The sequence below is a fragment of the Artemia sp. Qi Xiang Cuo genome, chromosome 20 (genome assembly GCF_049724085.1).
Source record: "Artemia sp. Qi Xiang Cuo chromosome 20, ASM4972408v1, whole genome shotgun sequence".
NCBI classification, from domain to species: domain Eukaryota; kingdom Metazoa; phylum Arthropoda; class Branchiopoda; order Anostraca; family Artemiidae; genus Artemia; species Artemia sp. Qi Xiang Cuo.
In genome coordinates this window covers 54045779-54068267 of record NC_142813.1, presented here as the reverse complement: position 1 = coordinate 54068267, position 22489 = coordinate 54045779, and the positions used below count along the sequence as shown (strand labels likewise).

Genomic DNA, 22489 nt, shown 5'->3' with positions numbered 1-22489 from the left:
AGACGTCATACTCCCCCCAAAGCATAAGTAGTTTTTTATAACTCTGGATATATCAATTGGGTCGAAGAAAACGTTATCAAAGACTTGAGCGATACCAAACAGATAAACCCGACCCATTATTGATAATTTTTTTTGCTCTTTTGTGACATTTATGTAACTTAACGCCTTCTGAATTACCACGGCCAAAGTGGAATACGTCAAACTGCAGTTGTTGTTTTTCTCCTCTTTTTCGCATGGTAAGTGGGATTTCCATTTTAAGAGGAATTTTTTAGAGATAGTCTCTTCCACAATGAACGAAGGTCGTTAGTGTTCTTCTTCAGTAATTGACCTGATTTTCCAATGCTTACCGACGTCATATTTCCCTCAAAGTATTTGTAGTTTCTTAGAACTCTATGTATATCATTACGGGTACATATTTCTTTTTATTTGGTTTCGTTAAACAGTTCTAATTGTTAAAGAAATATTAATGATGATTTCTGCATGGAGCGTATTCCTAGCTTTGCATGATCGCCTAATGTCTTTTGAATTACTAAAGCCAGGAGGGTTATCGAGATTTTTTTTTTTATTTATTTAGTCAGGAAAGTAACTGGAATTTAATATTTTAATTTTTTATATCATGAGTAAGATTTCCGTTTTAAAATAAATTTTTTACGCATAGTCTCTTCCAAAATGAATGAAGGTCGTTAGTGGTCTTTTTCACAATGAATGAAGGTCGTTGGTGCTCATCTCCAGTAATTAACCTGATTAATAATGCTCAAAGACGTCGTATTCAGCCCAAAGTATTTGTAGTTTAAATAAATCCGACAGATTTTTTTCAATTTTTCCCGTTCTGCTGTTTAATTTACGTTATATAACATAAAGTCGTTTGTGTCACCATGGCCAAAGTGGTGTACGTTAACTGTCAGTCTTTTTATTTTGCATTTGGCCAAACTGTGTGTCATACGTGGCGCTCCGAGATGTGCACCAAGGGGCGAGAAGCCAGCGCCCTACTTCACTTTTTGAAGTAGGAAGTAGTGAATCTACTTCACTTTTTGACATTTTGTCCCTCCTCACTTTTTGGATTAGGTTCTGGATTGGATTAGGTACACTTTTTGGATTAGGTTCTGGATTGGATTAGGTTGGATTAGGTAAACTTTTTGGATTAGGTTCTTGATTAGATTAGGACTAGGTTCTGGATTGGATTAGGTTGGACTAGGTTCTGGATTTGATTAGGTTGGACTAGGTACACTTTGGATTAGGTTCTGGATTAGATTAGGATTGTTTTCTGGATTGGATTAGGTTCTGGATTGGATTAGGTTCTGGATTGGATTAGGTTGGATTAGGTGCACTTTTTGGATTAGGTTCTGGATTGGATTAGATTTTGGATTAGTATTCCCGGAGTAATCTTATTCGCTTTTATTAAAAAATACTGCAACTCTGTTAATAATTGTCGGAACCAAAAATTGACAGGGAAAGACCCCCCCCCCCCGGGGAACCCTTATCTCTTTTTGTAAATACTTGTGTCAGAAAGAGTTCACGAAGGAACTCTATGAGTGGGGTAAGTACTTTCGAATTGTCATTGCTGAAGTACGGTCTTTGTCAAACACTGGTCTTATTTCTTTCTTGTTTTTCTCTACCAAAAAGTTTTGAGAGCGAAGATAACCTCTTGAAAGACACTTCTTACAGATGATCTCTTCCACCAACAACTTGAAGGCCGTTAGTATTCTTGTCCACTTAGGTTTCGTCTCTAGTTAGTTTACCAATATTCTTCTCCATTTAGTTTTCTAGTTATCTTCTCCAGTAGTTTTCAACTTGAAGGTCGTTAATATTCTTGTCCCGTAATTGACCTGATTTTCCAATAATCACAGACGTCACAGCTCCCCTGAAGCATACGTATTTTCTAAGAACTCTGCATATCGATCGAGTTTGGTTAAACAAAACCGAAGAATTAACGGATACTAACTCGATTAAAAGTTAAATATGTTTTAGATCATTAAAGAAGAAAATCTTGAAAAACTATGGGCCTTTGACGAGTAGGAAGAACAAGAACAATCAAACAAATCGCCTCTATGCAACAAGGCGTTTCGTTGAGAAAGAGGGATTCCGACAACTAAACCACAACAGCTTAAAAAATTAAAGGAATCTAAAATAAAGGAAAAAGAAAGAGAAAAGCCAAATCAATAATATATGCAATGCATGAAAAAAATCACGGAAGTAGAATATATTTTACAATACAATCAGGTTTATCAAAATTTTCTTCTGTTTCGTCACTGTTGGCCAGTTCAAATTAAGATCTTGTTTCCAACGTTAACTTGGAGTTACGCTAAGTTTTGAGTTCATGACGAATTTCAGGTTTAATAAAATAATGCTTTTTCTTGTTGTTTGATTATTTCCTAACCTCATGATCGTTATTTCGTATTCATAATCTGAATACAGTTCTTTTTGATCGAACTCAGGCGCCGTATGGCCAAGCAGAGATCAATCCACTATGCTGCCACAGGGTTAAGTAAAGTAATATCGAAATTGTTACATCATTCTAAAGTATATTTTAAAAACAAGTAAATTTTGGTACTGGTATGTTATATGGACACTTTTATATATTGTACAAGGAAACCAGTCACGAAAAACCCGTCAAACAGGCTATTCTCAAGAGACTGCTATACATAAATGACTGCAAAGTTGTGGTTTCTCAATGATTTACAATATTTAAACGATTTTTTTTTTGTGGGGTTTAAGGGGGGGGGGAAAGGTTTCTAGGTTAGGTTACGTATTTAATATATGCTATGCTTTACCCCCCACCTCCCTAATGTGCAAATATATAGCCCAAGTTTGTTTGTAAACTATTATATGTTCATCCTATATTATTTTATTTCGTTAGCATTAACCAAATTTGACGTTTTAGAAGTGTCCATATAATGTACCAGTACCTCAATTTTTTACTAGCACATGTTTATTGGGTAATCTTATAAGTGTCTTCACTGCTAGGCCGAATTTCTCCTTTGTTGAATATGCAATTCAGGTAGTTTTTCTTTTTGTTCTTGAGTAAAAAATGATTAGGATAGTTCAGTAACAGATAACAGATTACTTGGAGGCAGGGCTGTATCCAGGATTTTTGCTTGGGATCGGATTTACCAAAAGAATTTTTGTTTAGTGGGGGCTTTGTTAGGGTTTTTGTTGAATAGCCGCGGCTACCGAGGACGCCATAGCAGGCACTTTGGCAGCCATTTACTTTTTGTGCATCATATCACCTTGGAGAAGCTGATTAATAAAACTGTATTTCCAGGCCCGATACCAGTTGGAATTGCCGTGGCTCGACAACGTGCAGCTGTTACAGCAATGACAGTTAATCATCCAAAATTGAAATCGCAATTAACGGAACGTCAAAATGTGCCAATTGCTCCGCGTCAGTCGGAACCGTTACTTTTTCAAATTGCTCCGGGCTCAGAAATTGCAGTTCAAAGTAAGTCTTTCGGTCTGGCGATTGTTCTTTGGGATGTTGCTACCCTTCTGCATTTTTTCTTCCTTTACCCATTTTCTCAGCTAAATTCGAAATTCTCCCAAAATTTTCCACTGGTCACTTAAAAGTTTCTCTATTATTAACATTGTCCAAATTAGATGTATTTTTGCTTTGTCTGCCTGCATTTTTGCTTTGTCTGTCTGCATTTTTGCTTTGTCTGTCTGCATTTCTTGTATATGTATCACCTGAATAAATATCTGGTAGCATAGAAAACTACTATTACTTTTATTATTAACAACACATCACTGTAGCACCAAGTTACCTAAGACCGACACAGCTGCGCACACTCCTCCACCATTCCAATATATCCGAAGTTTTCCTCTTTACACACTCCCAAGAAGTTATAATTCCCTTTAATATTCTTCCTTGCGACCTCTTCCCTTCCCATTCGGGGACGACCTTTTGGTTTAGCCCTGGATGGTTGGCCAAAGGAAAATCTTTGGCACTTTGCCATCGTTTCATATGCAAATCGCGTCCTAACAATCTCAACTATTATTTCGCTGTAGCCCTAGAAGGCGTGGTAAAACCACATTTTTTGTATAATTCACTATTTGAAATACGGTCAGTCAAACGGGTACACAAAACAATCCGTAGACAATTTCTCTTGAAAACATCCAACAAAGCCTCCTCCGTCTTCCTAAACGCTCACGTTTTTGCACCGTCCTTAAAAAGTGTCATCACTTTAGGTTCCAATACTCTAACCTTTGTTAGTTTTTTTTTTTGGGGGGGGGGGGGTCAAAAACTTGTTCATATTCATTTTTCTTCCGTTTTTACGAGTCCGACAAACAGTTCGGGTGGGGGGGGGATCAAATCCCATAACCCCCCTGGACACTACCTTGGCCGTCTCACGTCTAATAAGAATGATGGTTACGAAGGTAATGATCCATCAGTTGAGATAACCAAGCCTAAATAAACAGTGTTGCTACCAAGACCGTATCCAGGATTTTTTCGGAGAGGGGGGGGGGGGTTCTACACAAAAAAAACCTCAAAAAATAATACAAAATTTGTCTATTTGAATTTTTGTTACGTTTTTACGATTCGTAAAAACATTTAGGGGGAGGGGTTTCAAACCTCCTACCCCCCCCCCCTGGATACGGCCTTGGTTGCTACTAGTTCAAACAGCTATTGAAACCTGTGCTTATTAGACGAAAAAGTGCAAGGGGGTTGCGAAAACACTAAGAGTCCTCTTGTAAATTAAGACATCTGTAACCTTACCATAACGCTGACCTCAATAAGTTAAAAAACCATAGTTCAACGATTTTTAGATGTGTTTTGGCATCGATATCTTACCGATCTAAAAAAAATACATCTTTTATGGTATTAGGGACACCTAAATTCAATGCAATGGTATGGCAACTACCCCCCCCCCCCCCCCCAACGACGCCACTGCTGGCTATATCATTATTAACACAATTATACGAATCGATTGAAGTTGTACTTGTTGAATAGTTTTGACCATTGGTGTAAACGCGTCTGGACCTTGGGGTGTCGCAAGACATTCCCAAGGGGGAGTGGGGTGGTCAACAATTGGGAAAGCGAAATATTGTAAAAATTCAGGTCAAGTTTTCTGATTTTTCTAGAAGGTACCTTGACTGTTCGTGGGGGTGACATCCCCGTGCTTGTAGGTGTGCTTTTTTGTGGGAATTGTATGATTTGGTTCAAATTAGTATTTAGAAAAAAAACTAAATATGTTTGGCAGAAGGTTTTTTTTCAAAAAAAAAAAAATGGGTGAAAGCCATTTGAACGAAAATCCTTTTCAAATCAGGAAAGTTTCAAAGCAAGTACCGTTGGTTGATTTTTTTTGTGCTAGTAAAACGTTCCAGCGTTGCTTTTCAAATCGCCCTTGGCTTAGAAATTTTAACTCAAATGAAGTCTTTTCTGCGCAAGCTCAATATTGAATGTAGAAGAGAACCGTTAGGTAGGAGAATTTTGTTTGTATATTTCCCGGAGAGTCTAAATGTCGGTCGCGTCCAGGAACAATATATTATTCCTATTTGTTTAAGATAACTAGTTCAGTTAATATAAGCTAAATACACCGATTTGCGAAACTGAAGTAACAATATAGTCGCTTTTACGCATAAAGGTTATGACTGATATTTTTTATACTTCTGAAAAAGTTGCCAAAAAACTGTTTGTTAGCTTTTATTTCAAAGGGAGAATCAGGTTGACAATGTGTTTCAATCATACTCTGATTCTTCAAGTCCAAATTTTCTTGCTGACCCTTCATTTGAGGCAGCTTTTGCAAGCAGCTTTTGACAATTTTTTTCAGGGGTACCAAAAGGTCAAACATAACCTTAGTGACAACAACGACGATATTCAAAATTGGGGGAGTTGAATCGTATTTATAAAACAGAATATAGACAAATATAAAATCAGAAACGTTGGTATCTTGCCTTGCATTATATGGACCTTTCTAAAAAGTCAAGTTTGGTTAATGCTAATGAAATGAAATAAAATAGGATGAATATATAATAGTTTAGAAACAAATATGGGCTATATATTTGCGCATTAGGGGGGTGGGGGCAAAGCATAGCATATATTAAATACGTAACCTAACCTAACCTAGGTACCTTCCCCCCACCCCCTAACCCCAAAAAACAACAGTTTAAATTTCGTATACGCAAAAAAAACACGCTATCATTGTATTACTCTAGAGGGTTAACCCGTCAAAAACGGGTTTTTCGTGACTGGTTTCCTTGTAAAGGCCCATATAATGTAAGAGTACCAAAAAGTCTTTAAAACAGAAAATATGTATAAACTAGTTTTTTAAGAATAATTTTCAAAAATAATGGTTGGAAGACTAATGTGGGGGTCCCACGGCGCCAATAAAGTTCTTATCATTAGGTTAAGTTTTTACAGCAACTTTTTACAGTAACTTTTTATAGTAATTTCGTTAAAACTGGTTAAAACTAATTTCGTTAAAACTGGTTAAAAATAGTTAAAACTGTTTGTTAAAACTTTTTTAACTTTGTATGTCGCGGGGGCCCCGTATATGTAGTGGCTTAAATTAGGAACAAATGACGATGAAGAGATGATGGGAGCATTCCAGGTTCAACAAAAAGCTACTAAGAGCTTTTTTTCAGCAAGGGCCGTATCCAGGTTGTTCGGGGAAGGGAGTTTCAAAAAAAACCTTAAAAACGGAAAATATTGTTTATATTCATTTTTGTTACGTTATTACGAGTCGGACAAACATTTCGGTGGGGTGTTCAAACTCCTAACCCCCCCGGAAACGGCCTTGGTTCCAGCAGACGTTTTTATATAGCTGGAATGACTGGAATTTACTTTTATAGTAACTTTGGTACTTGTATCTTATAGCCACCACACTCAAGATCTTGTATCACGAACATGAGACAATAACCGATTTTCATTGTCTTTGTGCCAGACAATATTAGCTTCGGCTCGGTGGGAAACTACATTGAAGCTATATTTTATTTAAATATTTAGTTGGCATTTTGGTTAGGTTAGGTTAGTTCAGGTTACGTATTTGATATAATGCGATCTGGGCGGCCCCTTCCATAATTCTTATTGTTGTAGTTTACATAATTTTGTTGATAAAGTATTATATTTTCATCATATTTTGTTTTATTTCATTAGTGTTAACCAAACTTCACTTCTCGACAGAACTTGAGTGTGGTGGCTATAAGACACAAGTACCGTAACTTTTATTAAACATAGCTAACGGGCATTTTTAGTAATAGTAATAGTAGCAGTAAATTAATATGAGAAGTAAACATGCACATAACTTTTGAGGGGGAGGGGCGCATTGAAATTTCTTTAAAAGTCATCTTTTTACAAGTATGTAGGAAGCAAACTAACGACATGAGAATCATCTGCCTTGATTGCCCATATTTTTACTAAAACCAAAAAACGCCGCCAAGTATTGAGTCCTTGACTTCAAAGCGCCCTAGTTTCAGCTAGGCATATACGCAAAAGGAGTCAAAAGGAGGAGCCTTCCCTGTGTTTGACCCCTCTTGAAATCTTGAGTTTTTCTTTTTCTCCCCCATGGGCGTAGGCAATATCTTGTCTAGGGGGGCATCCAACTCTGTGATGGAAGGGGGAGCTGAAATTATACCGGCAGTTCACAAAACCCCACATCGCCATCAAGTTCTATCTTACCTTTTGAACTCTTTATTCATCAATTATCAAAAAAAAAAAAAAAATCAAAAATCATTGGTACTCTTGCATTATATGGGCCTTTCTAAAAAGTCAAGTTTGGTTAATGCTAATGAACTAAAATAGGATGAATATATAATGGTTTAGAAACAAAGTTGGGCTATATATTTGCACATTAGGGGGAGTGGGGGGTAAAGATTAGCATATATTAAATATGTAACCTAACCTAGATACCCCCCCCCCTAAACCCAAAAAACAACAGTTTAAATATCATATACGCAATAAAACCACGCTATCATTGTATTACTCTATAGCGGTTAACCCGTCAAAAACGGATTTTTCTTGACTGGTTTCCTTGTAAAGGCCCATATAATGCAAGAGTACTAAATCATCAATTAGCTTCAGCATTAGTCCTCTTGGATTACTATATTCTTATTATCTTCTTGCAATACTATAATATAATAAACCCACTATCCTACTACCAATTTCCAGAAAACATAAACACCATAAAAACCATGGGCGTAGGCAGCATATTGTCTAGGGGGGGCAGTCGATAGTGTGATGGAGTTTTATCAACTGCTTTTTCCAAACCATCTGCTTTTTCAGCCATATCTAATGTAAATTTGAAGGTCTAGGGGGGAAGGAAGCTGCCCCCCTGCCCCCTCCCTACGCCCATGATAAAAACGATTCGACAAAAACCTCATTATGGTTAGATAACAGCTTCTTGTATAAAAAATTCAATTCAAAAATTTTAAGTCGGGCAATATTAAATATCAAAATTGGTGTATCTATATATCGGACCAAAAATCAATATTAAATATCGAAACGTAAATATCGATATCGGAAACGACATTTGAAAATTTCTGTTTATTTCTAATCTTTTTCAACCATCTACCAATGTATCCAACAGAAAAATTTCATCATAAGAAAAGTTCTCGGTAATATCTAGTGTAAATTTGAAGTTCTAGTGGCGTAGCCGCCCCCCTTCCTTACGCCTATGTTAACCCCTATATTTTCTGATACTTTCCACCAAGGCCGTATCCAGGGGGGGTTACCCGGTTTGAACCCCCCCGAAATTTTTGATCGAGTCGAAGATAGCCTAAGTCGAAAATTAGTAAAACTTAGGTAAAAATCAGTAAAATTAGTCGAAAACTGAGTCAAAAATTAGTAACCCCCCCCCCCCCCGAAAAAAAATTCTGGATCCGCCCTTGCTTTCCACATAGGCTAATTTCAAGCTAAGAACTGGTAAGAATTTGAATCTGTCATTTTTAATGCGCATTTGTCTCTTCTGTTTTCCTCTTTTACGAACTTCCCGCTTGAAACCTAATTACTTTAAACGTCAATCACAAAAAAAGACGGATTGCCTACAAAAACTTCTGACACACTTGGCAGATGTTTTTGATATTAAGACACATTTATTGATATCCTTTGGAATTTGTATATCTGATGCTCTTACACAAATAGATGTAGGAGCGGGCGTGTATATTGGGAGGGGGTGGGTCCGGTTCAGGCTTCTAGAAATTTAAATATTTATGTTATTGTTATATTATTCACTTTCGTTTTTTTGGGGTTGGGGGGGGGGTGACGAATATGCCTTAGTAGGGATGGGGACTTCATCGTCTAAATCTTATGATCGTCCTAGCCCCAAAGAGCTTGTGAAAGTGATATTAGCGGCGTAAATTTTTGAGGCATAGATTCCCCTTTTGCTCCCCTTTTGATTTTGAAAAATGGTTCTTAAGTGGTATTTTCATTTAAAATGGCCTTTTTTGGTATTTTTGCTGCACTTCTTTTTTTGAAGGGCCTTGGGACGGAGATCAGCACTGCCGGTTTGGACTTTAATGGTCTATTGTCATATCTTTTACTTATCCTTTTTTTTGGTATATTCATTGATAAAACTGAAAAAAAAAACGCAAAATTCACCCTTAGATTTTGAAAAATACACCTTCCACCTTTCTTTCATTTTTTTGTTAGTTGGCGACGCTGGTTAGCATGAGTGAAGCCTAAGTTGATTTCTAAGAAAAAATAACAGCACCATCTAATAATCCCTTGGAAGATGCTTCAGGTGCATTCTTTGCAAAATGCGGCCAGTCCAGAAGTTGTATCAAAAGCCCTTAAGTTGTGATTGTTTTGTTTACAGGCAGCTAAATTGCTTGTTGTGGGGCTTTTCCTAGCTACCGTATATATTTTTTTTCAATATTATCCTGTGGCGGTAACAGCCTTCCGTAGCTCAATGGCGGATCAAAGGGGGGGGGGGGGTGGTAAACAACCCCCCCCCCCCAATATTTTTCTGGCGCCTCGTTCCTTGTTTTTTTTCTGTTTCTCACACTTTTTTAAAAATATATTTGTCAATTTGGTCAATCATTGGTGTCCTTGTAACGTCCCCCCCCCAAGATTTGGCTTATTGCGTCCGTGTCACATTCCTCCCCCCCCCCCAAGATTTTGGTCTAGATCCGCCCCTGCCCTAGCCAAGTGAGTTTTTTTTTATTTGAATTTAAAGTTATTTAATTCTTTATGAAGGATAAGAATGTCGTTGGTGCCAGTAGTAGCATAAATGGTACTTGTGTATTGTATGGTACATACTCAAGAAGTGAAGTTATGTTAATCCTAATGAAATATAGGGAAATATTATGAAAATACAATAGGCTACTTTAGTACCAAAATTAATAAAACTAAAACAAAGAATTATGGGAGGAGGAGGGGAGGAGGAGGGGAGCGCACAGAACGCATTATATTAAATACCTAACCCAACCAAAATACTAGGCTATCTCTATATACTAAATATTTAATACAAATATACCTACAACGTAGAATTCAAGTGAGCCTAAACTAATTTTCTTCAAATACTGACAGGTAGAAACAGGCTATTGTCTGATCTGTAGATCCAAATTCTCGAGTGTGTACCATATAATACACAAATACCGTATAAATTACTAACCTACCCATGTTAAAATCTCAAAGATGGTACTCTTGTCTTATAGCCAACACACTCAAGTTCTGTCGAGAAGTGAAGGCTAATGAAATAAAATAAAATATGATGAAAATATTAATGCTAATGAAATAAAACAAAATATGATGAAAATATTAATGCTAATGAAATAAAACAAAATATGATGAAAATATAAAACTTTATCAGCAAAATTATGACAAATACAACAAAGAATTATGGGAGGGGCGCCCAGGCCGAAGTATATTAAGTACGTAACCTAAAACTAACCTAACCAAAATACCAACTAAATATTTAAATAAAATAAAGATACAATGTAGTTTCCCACCGAGGCGAAGCTAATATTGTCTGGTATAAAAACCATGAAAATCCGGTTATTGTCTCATCTTCGCAATACAATCTACTTGAGTGCGGTGGCTATAAGACAAAAGTACGTCCTTTTCTTCTCAGTTTTATGTTACAGTCGCCTTTAAGCCCCCTCCCTTTAAATAAATGTACGTGTACATAAGAAAATATCAAAATATCTCCTATACAGATGTAGCATCATTGGAGGGGTCACCTACTCTCCGCCCTCGCCGTACATCTTTTTCTGACGAGCATAGCACACTTCCGCCATGAATGGTTAGCGTCATCTGACGATTTTGGTAAGCGGGTAACTCCTTAACGCTATTAAATAAAAAAAACAAGTATTTTAAACTGAAAGTAAGGAGCGACATTAAAACTTAAAACGAACAGAAATTATTCCGTAGATGAAAGGGGTTGTCCCCTCCTCAAGGCCTCGCTCTTTACGCTAAAGTTTTGTGTTGTTTAAAAAAATAAAGTTGTGAGACAGAGTCCAATTTTAGCGTAAAGAGCGAGGCGTTGAGGAGGGGATAATTTCTATATGGAATAATTTCTGTTCGTTTTAAGTTTTATTGTCGCTCCTTACTTTCAGTTTAAAAAACTTGTTTTTTTATTTAATTTCTGATCGTTTTTTAGTTAATGCAGCTTTTATTTTGGATAACCGTCATTGAATAAGTAAACGAAATTTGCATAAAAATTTTATTTTCTTTTGCTAAATGGATGTCTTTACAAATTAACTTACGTAACTAACTTCTATATTCGTATATTTTTCTTCTGGCAAAAAATACAAAGTTGCAGATTTTTGCAGATATGAGCTTGAAACCTATATAATAGGGTTTTTTGATATGCTGAACAGTATGATTTTTAATAAAATTCTTTTACTTGCAGGGTATTTTTCCCCCCCTCTTTAAAAAATCATTCAAATTTTCTCGAGCTCTTAGCCTTTGATGTGCAAAACTAAACTTAATAAAATTCATATATTTAGAATCAGCATTATAAACTCTTTCTTTTGATAAATTTATTGACATCAAAATTCCGTTTTTAAAAGTTTCGATTACTATTGAGCCGTATCGCTTGTTCTTTTTTATTGTTTTTTTCTTATTACGTATATGTTATTACGTATATGAGGGGGTTCTCCCCTTAGTCAATACCAGGCTCTTTACGTTAAAAGTTAAAAAAATTTGATTCACAAACCCCTGAATCACAAAGGCCGTTTAATTAGAATAGATAGCTCTTTTGAAAGCACTTGACTTGACTTGCTTTATTTACTACTAATTACAAAATAAACTATATACAAGCAACCGCCCGGGGAAGGCTCAAAAAGCCTGATGAAAGACGGCTGCAATCCTCTAATTCTCAACCTCTCAAAATTCTAATTATAAAAAAAAAAAAAAAAAAGACCTGAAAAAAGACCTGAACACTCTCTCAATTTAAACAATAATACCAAAAACTATGAAGAAAAAAAAAGAAAAGACATTAATGATGACAATAATAATAAATTACCTCCCCTCTCCCAATAAATGTTTTTTTGTTTTTACTTTAAACGACCGAATGTGTTCAGCTTCCCGAACGCCAACTGGGATATCATTCCAAATAGCCGGAACCAAATACCAAATTCCAAAACCTGCACGTGTGGTGTCTCTATACTCAACCGTAAAATTTTCTACCTCTCTAGTCGTATACCTGTGGAGTGAACTATTTACGCGAAAAAAATTTGTAAAAACTGGAGGACATACATCATTCCAACATCTATAGGCAAAAATAGCAGCTTGGTTATCGCGAATCTGACCAATGTTAAGCACTCTTAATTTTTTAAAACATGACGCGGTATCATTCACATTTTCTATATAATTCCCAAGAAGACGTACTGTTTTATTTTGTAAAATCTGCACTCTTTTGAAATTTGCATAAAAATTGCTAGACGAAATGACACAACCATAAGACATATAAGGCGCAACAATACTATGATACAATAATAAAAGAACCGATAATGGTAAAAAATGCTTCAAACGACGTAAAATTCCCAGACCTCTAGCAACTTTAGTTGCAACAAGATCACTATGGTGCTTCCAAGGCAAATTACAATCTAGCTGAAAGCCCAAATAATGCACCTCATGCACCTGTGACAAAGGATTAACATTAAAAAATATCTCCATCAACACTCGGAGACTTACCAACTCTCCAACAAATCATAAAATTAGTTTTTTTTAACATTCACTGACAATAGTCTGAAACTTGTAAATACATAAAATTACTTTAAAACCCTATTTACTTTCAACAATAGATCATCAATCATTCGACTAGACATAGTTAAAGCAGTATCATCCACGAAAGTCGTGATAAAACACTCCGGTAAGTTTTTTTTCTTTACACTAAAAAAAACTGTAGCGTAAAGAGCGAGGTATTGACTTGGGGGAGAACCCCCTCACATACTTTATAATTTCTGTTCGTTTTAAGTTCTAATATTGCTTCTTACTTTCAGTTGAAAAAACTTGTTTTTTTTAAAATTTAATTTCTGATCGTTTTTTAAATAATGCTTGGAAATCCGGCGCCCCCTTCATAGAAATGTCCCTTACCCCAAAGAAACATCCTCCACGGACAGATTCTCCCGAGTAACCCACTCCTCTATCTCCCCCTCCTCTAGCCCCCCCCTTCCAGAAAAAAATCTTTCCTGAAAATGTCTGTATACTTCCCAATAACTAATAAATAATGCTGGCAAGTCGAGCGTCCCCTTCATTGCGATTTTCCATCACCCATGAAAACACCCTTCATGAAAAGATCCACCAACATGACCCCTACCACCACCATCCCACCAACAACCAGAAAAAAACCCTAATGAAAACTTCTGTATACTTCCCAATAACCAATACTATATGTTTACATTGGGTAAAGTTCATAACCTTCAGCCCTCGCCCCTAGGACTTCGGGGGATTAAGTCATCCTAAAAGACATATTTATCATATTTTCGACCATGCTGAACAAAATGGCTATCTAAAAATTTTGATCGGGTGACTTTGTGAAAAAAATAAGCGTGGGAGGGGGCCTAGTTGCCCTCCAATTTTTTTGGTCACTTAAAAAGGGCACTAGAACTCTTAACTTCCGTTTCAAAGAGCCCTCACGCGATATTCTAGCACCCCTGGGTCAGTACGATCACCCCCGGGGAAAACAAAAAACAAATAAATACTCATCCGTGATATTTCTTCTGGGTAAAAATACAAAATTCCATATTTTTACAGATAGGAGCTTGAAACCTCTACATTAGGGTTCTCTGATACGCTGAATATGATGGTGTAATTTTCATTAAGGTTCTATAACTTTTAGGGGGTCTATCCCCCTTTTTTTGAAAATCAGCCAATTTTTCTCAGGCGCGTAACTTTTGATGGCTAGCACCAAACTTGATGAAAGTTATATATTTGAAATCAGCATTGAAATCTGATTCTTTTGATGTATCTATTGGTATCAAAAACCCGTTTTCTAGAGTTTCGGTTACCATTGAGCCGGGTCGCTCCTTACTTACAGTTCGTTACCACGAACTGTTTGATAACACTATAACGATCCTGTTTGAAGTGATCAATACACAGGGTTGCCATTCGGTGAAAAAATCACTAGATTTTTGTGGTTTTTGGTTGATTTTCTTCAATAATGTAGTGATTTATTTGCTGATTTAGTCATTTTTTTTTGTTTAGGCAACATAAAAATCACCAGCAATAGTGATAAATCACTAGGGGTGGCAACCCTGCCAATACAATGAACCAGTGCTAGGTTATAGTGAAAAAAAAAATCCCACGACTAATTTTCGCTGCTTGGTGATTGTAATCTCCCTTGATTATGGGCCTGTGTCTTTATGGGCCTGTTTTTTTTATCTCTGCCCCTAAGTATCATAAATTGGTACAAAAGTTGCAATCAGTTTCGACGGTTTGTTATCTAAATCCCGCAGCTTAATGAAAGTTTTTATCATTTTCTTTAAAATTGTATACATGCTTCCGAAACCGATGAGGGTATGTGTTAATGATTTATAATAACTTAAAAATCCTGATGTTTGCTATCATAGGCAGTGCGACAGCGCAATAGCGTTGCCTATGTAAAGAGCGATCTGGGCACAATGTATTTATTTTTTTTATTTGTCCTTTAGACCAGGGCACTTCATATAGAAGCAGTTGTCTTAGAAACTTCAAAAAGGCTCATTCCATTGGAAATTGAAGGAGATAGTGCCCTCTTTAATAGTCGAAAGTGATTGGAGGGCAACCAACTCCCTCCCATGCCCACCATTTCCCGAAACACATCCAATCAAAGTTTTGAGTTGGTCATTTTGTTCATTGTACTTGTAAGGTCCGGAAATTATACCTTTGAGAATGACAGCCCTCAAGAAAGGGTTGTAAGTAGAAATTTCAATGCTCCAGACACGTACCCCGGGTAGAATGGGATTTCTTCATCGGTACTGACTGGTTTGAAATTTAGTAGTTTTCTAGAATTTTGGGCGAATATTAGTTATGGAAATATGGCCCTAGGGATGTATGCAGGAGGGATGAAGCCTGGGGTTTGCCCCCCCCCCATACCGCTGAAATTGTAAACTTCCCGAATTTCTGGCAAGCTTATTTAAATTAGCAATTAAAAACTTTTCTTTTTAATATCCCCCTCCCACCCTGAAAAAAATCACTGCGTGCATGCCCTCTGTTGATATGTTTTTTTCAATCTTGACTCTGGCATTTCAGACTGTTTCTATATACTGTGTAAACTGACGCTAAAGTTTTTATTGTTTAAAAAAAAGAGTTGTGAGAAAGTCAAACTTTAGCTTAAAGAGCGAGGTGTTGAGGAGGGCACAGCCCCTTTCATATACGGAAGCGGGGGTTTGGGGGGCGGCAGACCCCCAACTACACCTCTTAATCCCTGTACGTTTTAAGGTTCGAACTTGTGACTCAGCCTCTTTAACTCTTTAGAAAACGTAGTTTTTTTCAAATAATAGATAATTAAGCCCAATACCTATATTGCCCTCATTTATTTGAATGTAGCACAGATCAGTAAGCAAGGGGGGTGATGGCCTTTGATATAGGTTTCCTTCAAGATCTCAAATCCTTCTGCTTCTATCATTTTGCGAATTGTTCATGTAAATTGCCTGTTTTCCCTCATTTTTTTTGCCAGTTGACTCCCCACCTGTCTTGGAATACATCCCTGTTTGTCACTGATCTAGGCTGATCTATGGAAAATGCTGGATTTAGTAAGGAGTATGGTTAGGCAAAATGAAATTATAGGAGTGTAGGTGCGCACAGTCCAGACCTTTAGGGATAAGTCCAAAAATTATTTCGTGGGAGGGAGTCTTCCACTTGAAAAGAGCGTTTCTATCCCAGCAAGCTGCCTGAGGCCAACACAGCTATGAACGCTCCTCCTCCATCCCAGTCTATTCTTTTTTTTACACCCTCTCAAGAAGCTCCAATTTCCCTTAAATCTTTCCTTGCGGATTTACTAATTTCTTGCTATTTTTTCCCTAGGGATGAATGTATCTTAGATTTAGGTTTAGAGAACTACTCCTATTACATTCTGTGAAGATGTGGCAGTGACCGTTTTGATGGAGATGCGGCACCTATCCATGGGGGTTGTTTGGGGGAGGGGGAAGTTGTCTCCCAATAATTTGGAGAAAAATATAATATATCCGATGTCCCTTGGCTGTCAGGATATGGAACCTTCTTGCCCACCCCCTCAATAAAAATGCTGGAGCTACGCCCCTGCGCCTATCTACTGCATGTTCCAAGTCCATTAATGCTTCATATCATGTTAGTCGTTTTATGTTATTTCGCCGCTGCTACTCCTAAAGATTACATCAGATACTTTCATACTTCTGATATAACTTCTGAAAACTGTTTGCTAATCTGTTCTCAAAGAGAGGGTCAGCAGGGAGATGTGTGCTGAATCACACTTCGATCCTTCTGATCTGCATTGCTCTGCTGAGTCTTCTTTGAGAATAACTTAAAGAGCTGAAGTGTTTTTAATATTAAAGACTTGAAATACTATTTTCATCTTTCTTGACAGTGTGTTTTTTGTTGTTGGTCATTCAGGGGAGTGTGTGGGATAAAGGCTCGTTCAACCCTCCACTCTAATCAGCTCCCTTGGTGTTAAATAAGCATAATTCATATGACAGTATGTCTGGACTATAAGAAAACAATAAAAAAAAAAAAAACTGAAACCCGAAAGAAATGAAGACTAAAATTTTTCAGCCAATATTTTCGGTCCTTGTCCATTATTCAGAACACACCCAGGAATTTTGATCTGTGATTCTGACAAAAACTGGTTTAGGTTTCTGTATTCGGAGACAATTAGCTTAGGCTCAGTGGAAAAAACTACGTAGGTATATTTTAATTAAACATTTAATATGTAGAGTTAATATTTTGGTTTAGTAAGGTTATGTGACGTTTTACATGCAGTCCTGCTATACTTAACCCCCAATCTCCCCTAATGTGCAAATATATAGACCAAATTATATATATCTAATCTATCTCCCAATGCGTCTCAGTTCAACCCATGTACCTGTAAATTGAATCAACTTGGGTGTGTTCTAAATAATGGACAAGTACCGTATTTTTCGTCATCAGATTATCTGTTCGGGAAAAATATTCTACGCCTTTAGCCGAGAGAGACAATAATCTACTACGCATTTCTCAAATTGCGTCATTTCCTGAAGGCCTATTGTCGGGTAACGGGAAGTTATGATGATTAATTGTTTTAATTGCATCTGTTCCCCCTTGTTTTTATGACATATATAACAAAAGCATTTTAGAAACAGCAGATTCTTATTTTTACTCCATTAGAACAAGTGGGAGAAACTATTTTCCCATTTGTAATTTTCGCTGGGACAGAGTAGTTGCCGAACATGAAAAAAGTGGGTACTTACGTATTATCCCGACCACACTCAAAAAGTTTGATCCGTTTGAAACCGGTTTTTCTGTGTGGGCTTTCAGATAATCATCTTAGCCTAAAAGAAAGAAACGGTAATTGTCTATTATATAAAACACACTCAAGAAGTGAAGTTTGGTTAATGCTAATGAAATGAAACAGAATATGATGAAAATATAATAGTTTACAAACAAATTTGGGCTATATATGCAGGTTTATTTTAATTAGATATTTAATATATAGTCAGTTAGGTTTTTAAAATAATGAATTCTGGGCGGGCTGCTTTCCGTAATTCTCTGTTTTCGATAATTTTGTTAATAAAGTATTATATTTTCATCATATTTATGTACATTTCATTTGTGGTCGGGATAACACTTAAGTACCAAAAATGTAATGTTTTGTATGGTTTTCAGTTATTTAGGCTATACGTTTGACAACCCATCGCTTAAGTCCAACACAACTGTAATAGCTCCTCCTCCTATTGAATTTTCAGGGTTTCAATATTTACTCCCTCCCTCGGAGTTTCCACCAGAGTATATTTAACTTAAAAAAGCGGAAACTGGTCCTAATTTTGAAAACATCACTAGCGCCATCTAGCATTTGCCATTTATTGACATTTTTGTGGTGGGGTAATAATGCAACATTAATGTAATGCTTGAGTCACATTATAGTCACACCTGTTGGTAAAAAAGGGCCAAGTTTTATGAATGACATGGAGTTTTTCTTGATTTTTGAGCCACAGTTGTATTACGTTGCGGAAAAATTAAAATTGCAAGAAGTTGGTTTAAAAACCCAACACTAATTTGTTTCCAACTGTTTTCTACTAATACTACGTCTTCTAAACTTTTGTCATATTTCTGTCACATATAGAAAAATCGCTGCTCCAAGCTTCCTTTTTTTCCAGTTTCAAAAAATAATGCCATAGATCTCGACTCTGATTGGTCAACTAAGAATTTTGGGTGCTTTTCTGTTATAGCACCTATTTTAAATTCTTCATCTAAGTAGAACCTGTTTCTCTTACTAATCCTAATAAAATATCACAAACTATGATGACAATATAATACTTTAGAGACAAACAAATTTGGGCTATATATTTGCACTTTAGGGGTGGGGGGTAAAGCATAGCGGGTCTGCATGCAAAATGTGTAAGGTGCAACTGTTCTGCAAATTATGATGAAGTCAATGGATGAAAAACTTAGTGGTACTTGTTAAGAATCCAGTAAACACGCGAGAAGAACCGCATCGAAATCCCAAAGATGCTTTATGAAAAACAGGTTTCCGCTGCATAGTGAGGGATTGTTCACTCTGTGAAAAACATTTAAACTTTAGATTTTTGGGTTAAATGGGCAGAAAATCGTACCTAGGTTAGGTTAGAATAGGTTTTCTTAGGTTACATATTAATATATGCTATGCTTTATCCCCCCCCCTCTAATGTGCAAATATATAGCCCAAGTTTGCTTATAAACTATTATATTTTCATCATAATTTCATTTAATTTCATTAGCATTAACCAAACTTCACTTATCGCGAGTTGACTGGATTCTTAACAAGTACCAACTTAACATAGGCGCTATAACAGAAAAGTACCGAATTTTGTGCTTAAATGTTGAACAATGTTTAACTGGAGAAATTACGAACGACATAGATAATTGGCGCTTAGTCGTGTGTAATTTTGATTTTATTATAAGTATGACTGTAATGTGGCTTGGGTGTATAGTGTTTGATCTCAATTTATGAAAATAATACGTTTTGACGTTTCAAAATAATGCCAAGAAACGCCAAACGCAAGATGGCATTATTTTTTGTTTTTTTTTCGACAATGCTACTAGCTTCCACTCTTATAAAGTACCCATACTCTCTGGCTTCAACTGCGTTAAAAATGTTCCGGTACTGTTGTATTAGCTGGAACCCACGCAATATATTATATAGGGAAGATGCTTAAGAAACTAGTCAAACGGGTTTCTTTCAAAAGGGAACTGGATAGCAAGCCGTGGTCTGTCCCTGCGTTTACAATCTTTAAACTTTTGTTTTTTGGGGTTTAGGGGAAAAAAGGTACCTAGGTTAGGTTAGGTTACGTATTTAATATATGCTATACTTTACCCCCACGACCCTAGTGTGCAAATATATAGCCAAAGTTTGTTTCTAAACTTATTTTTTCATCCCATTTTGTTTTATTTCATTAGCATTAACCAAAGTTCACTTCTTGCGTGGGTTCCAGCTAATACAACAGTACCAATGTTCGTTATACCTCTTCCCACCTGGTTCGAGGACACCCTGCCGTTTATATACCCCCAGATGAATGTACTATTATTGGCAAACTATCATCCTTCATCCGCGAAGCGTAGCTTAGCCGTCTTAGCTACATTTATTTTAGCCCTAGACTGTCGGACCGAAGTACATTTATCATTTAGCCTGTTGTTTGATCCCCCCCCCCTTATCGAAAATCGCGTTCATAATGTTCAGTATCTTATCTCTAATCATGCTATCACACCCAGGGTTGCCATCCTGTAAAGAAAACATCACTCAATTTTTATGATTTTTGGTTGATTTAGTGATTTTCGTTAATAATCTAGTGATTTATGTGCTGATTTAGTGATTTTTTGTTTAGGTGATATAAAAAGCAACCCTGATCACACTACGCCGGGAAAAAAATGTCAGGAGAATAACAGACTGTGCTACGTTATAGACAGTTCTAACACAAGCCAGTAATCATACAGCAATATATCCCGTGACGATCTTACACAGTTCTAACACAAGCCATCCTGCTGTAATAACCATAAGATCATCAACAGGGCTTGAATCTCCATGTTTATTCCACATTTTAATTTTTTTTTAAATAGTTTACTTATGATGATTGTGATGATTTTAGACAATGGATCTGACGGTTTTATAGGTTTTTACGTTAGCCTGGAGTGAAAGGAGTTCTGAGTATGAAAGATAAAACGACGCAACCAAATCAATTAGCATAGAAAATTACGTACGTACTGTGAAAGCCGCTTAACTGTGTATCCATCATATTTGAAAAAACTATGATCATTGTCAAAACAAAAAGAGGAAAAAATAACTAACAGAATTAACTTAATGGAATCCATATTGACACGCACAAATTTTAACCTCTATTTTCCAAATTTTCGAGGGGGGGGGCAGCCATCCTGATATTTAGTATAATCCCTGTTCTCTTAAGTTTTGAGGGTACTTTATTTTTGTTGAGACTTACATAAACCTTGCTTTTTTATTTATTTGGTGTAATCAAAATTCCGACTGACATTTTATTGTTTAGCCATTGTTTTACCTACTGTTCCAGTATATCCTAATCTAGTTCAATTTTTACCATTAACTGTAAAAAAAGAGAAATAAAAATACAGGAAATAAGCATAATGCATCTTGTGACCGCACCTGAAAATTGATCGAACACAGTATTGTGACCATATTCGACTCAAAGACCATTCCTAGACCTTCCCGATAAGTGCGGAGTATGGCTTCGAAATTTTGGGTTTTGCCGCAGTGGAGGTTCTGGTCTCTCTTGTGCCCGGGACAGAATCGTGATTAGCGCCCCCCCCCCGTCTCTCAAACATTTTTAGACCAAATTTTAACATAAATTGTATTTATTAACAATTTTTTTCAGTTATTAACACGATTTTCTATTTATTTTAAATCTGGCTTTTCTTTCTTTAGCCTCTGCATCTCGTCCCAATTGATTGCTTCTAATTTTGTGTTCTATGCTCCTAAAATTTCAAAATTCCAAAAGGATTATAACCGATAGATTATTTATTTGAAATTTTGCGCCTTTAAAATTTCTGCGTCAGGGGCAAGTGCCTCCTAAAACTAAATTTGGCCAACTGCATTTGGTTCTTGTCACGGCTCTGATATGGGAAATGTCTGCCAAACTGTCTAAAACTCAGGTAAAACTGTATATACCAAAGCGAAGGCCGTATCCAGGGAGGGCTAGTGGGTTTGACCCCCCCGCCCCCTGAAATGTTTGTCCTACTCGTAAAAACGTAACCAAAATCAAAAGAAACAATTTTCGATGCGTATTTAAGTTTCTTTAGCCCCCCCCGGCCCTGACCAAACCGTTTATACTTCTCTCTCTGCCACTTTTTTAAATGAATTGCATTATTTCCAGATACAAATGAGCCGTCAACCGCTTGGGCTACACAAACATGTACAGGAGTTGATCAACAAGTCGGAATAAGCAAACAGTCAGTTTGGGTGGGAACGGCTGCTACATTTTCAGGTGAGTCATAATGCTGGGAAGGTTTTATGCTGGTATTCAGACACAAAATAAGTTTTGTTTATAGACATTAGATCATTGCTGCTTTAACTGGCACGTTGCATTAAGTTGTAAACTGTTAACTAATGGGTTCGTGCTACAAGCTATTGCCCGGAGGCGTCACCAGCTAAAAAGTGTGTGTGGGAGGAAGGGGATCAGAACAAAATTTTAGCGACTGGCTGCTTGTTTTTGCCAGCTGAAATTGATGTTTTGGTGAAATTGCGGTAAGTCCCAGTAAATTTGTAAATACGTGTCTATTAAAGTGACCAAACCCAAGTGAGTTTAGATTAATCCTAATGAAATATACCAAAATTTGATAATATAATACTTTAGTTACAAAATTATAGAAACTACAGCAGATAATTATGGAAAGCAGGCCGCACAAAACGCATATTATTAAATGCCTAACCAACTCTATAAATTAATTATTTAATTAGAA

At 36.6% G+C, this 22489-nt stretch overlaps 1 protein-coding gene across 3 annotated transcripts in view; it reads left to right on the top strand.

Annotated features, from left to right (window-relative positions):
- LOC148940362 (uncharacterized) overlaps positions 1 to 22489 on the top strand; it is a 210374-nt gene that overhangs the window by 82440 nt on the left and 105445 nt on the right. For all 3 annotated transcript variants that reach the window (XM_089106167.1, XM_089106166.1, XM_089106165.1), the window contains exons 6-7: positions 3263 to 3439; positions 21904 to 22014. In XM_089106167.1, coding sequence (XP_088962293.1) covers positions 3263 to 3439; positions 21904 to 22014 — 288 coding nt within the window. The remainder of the gene's footprint in view (positions 1 to 3262; positions 3440 to 21903; positions 22015 to 22489) is intronic.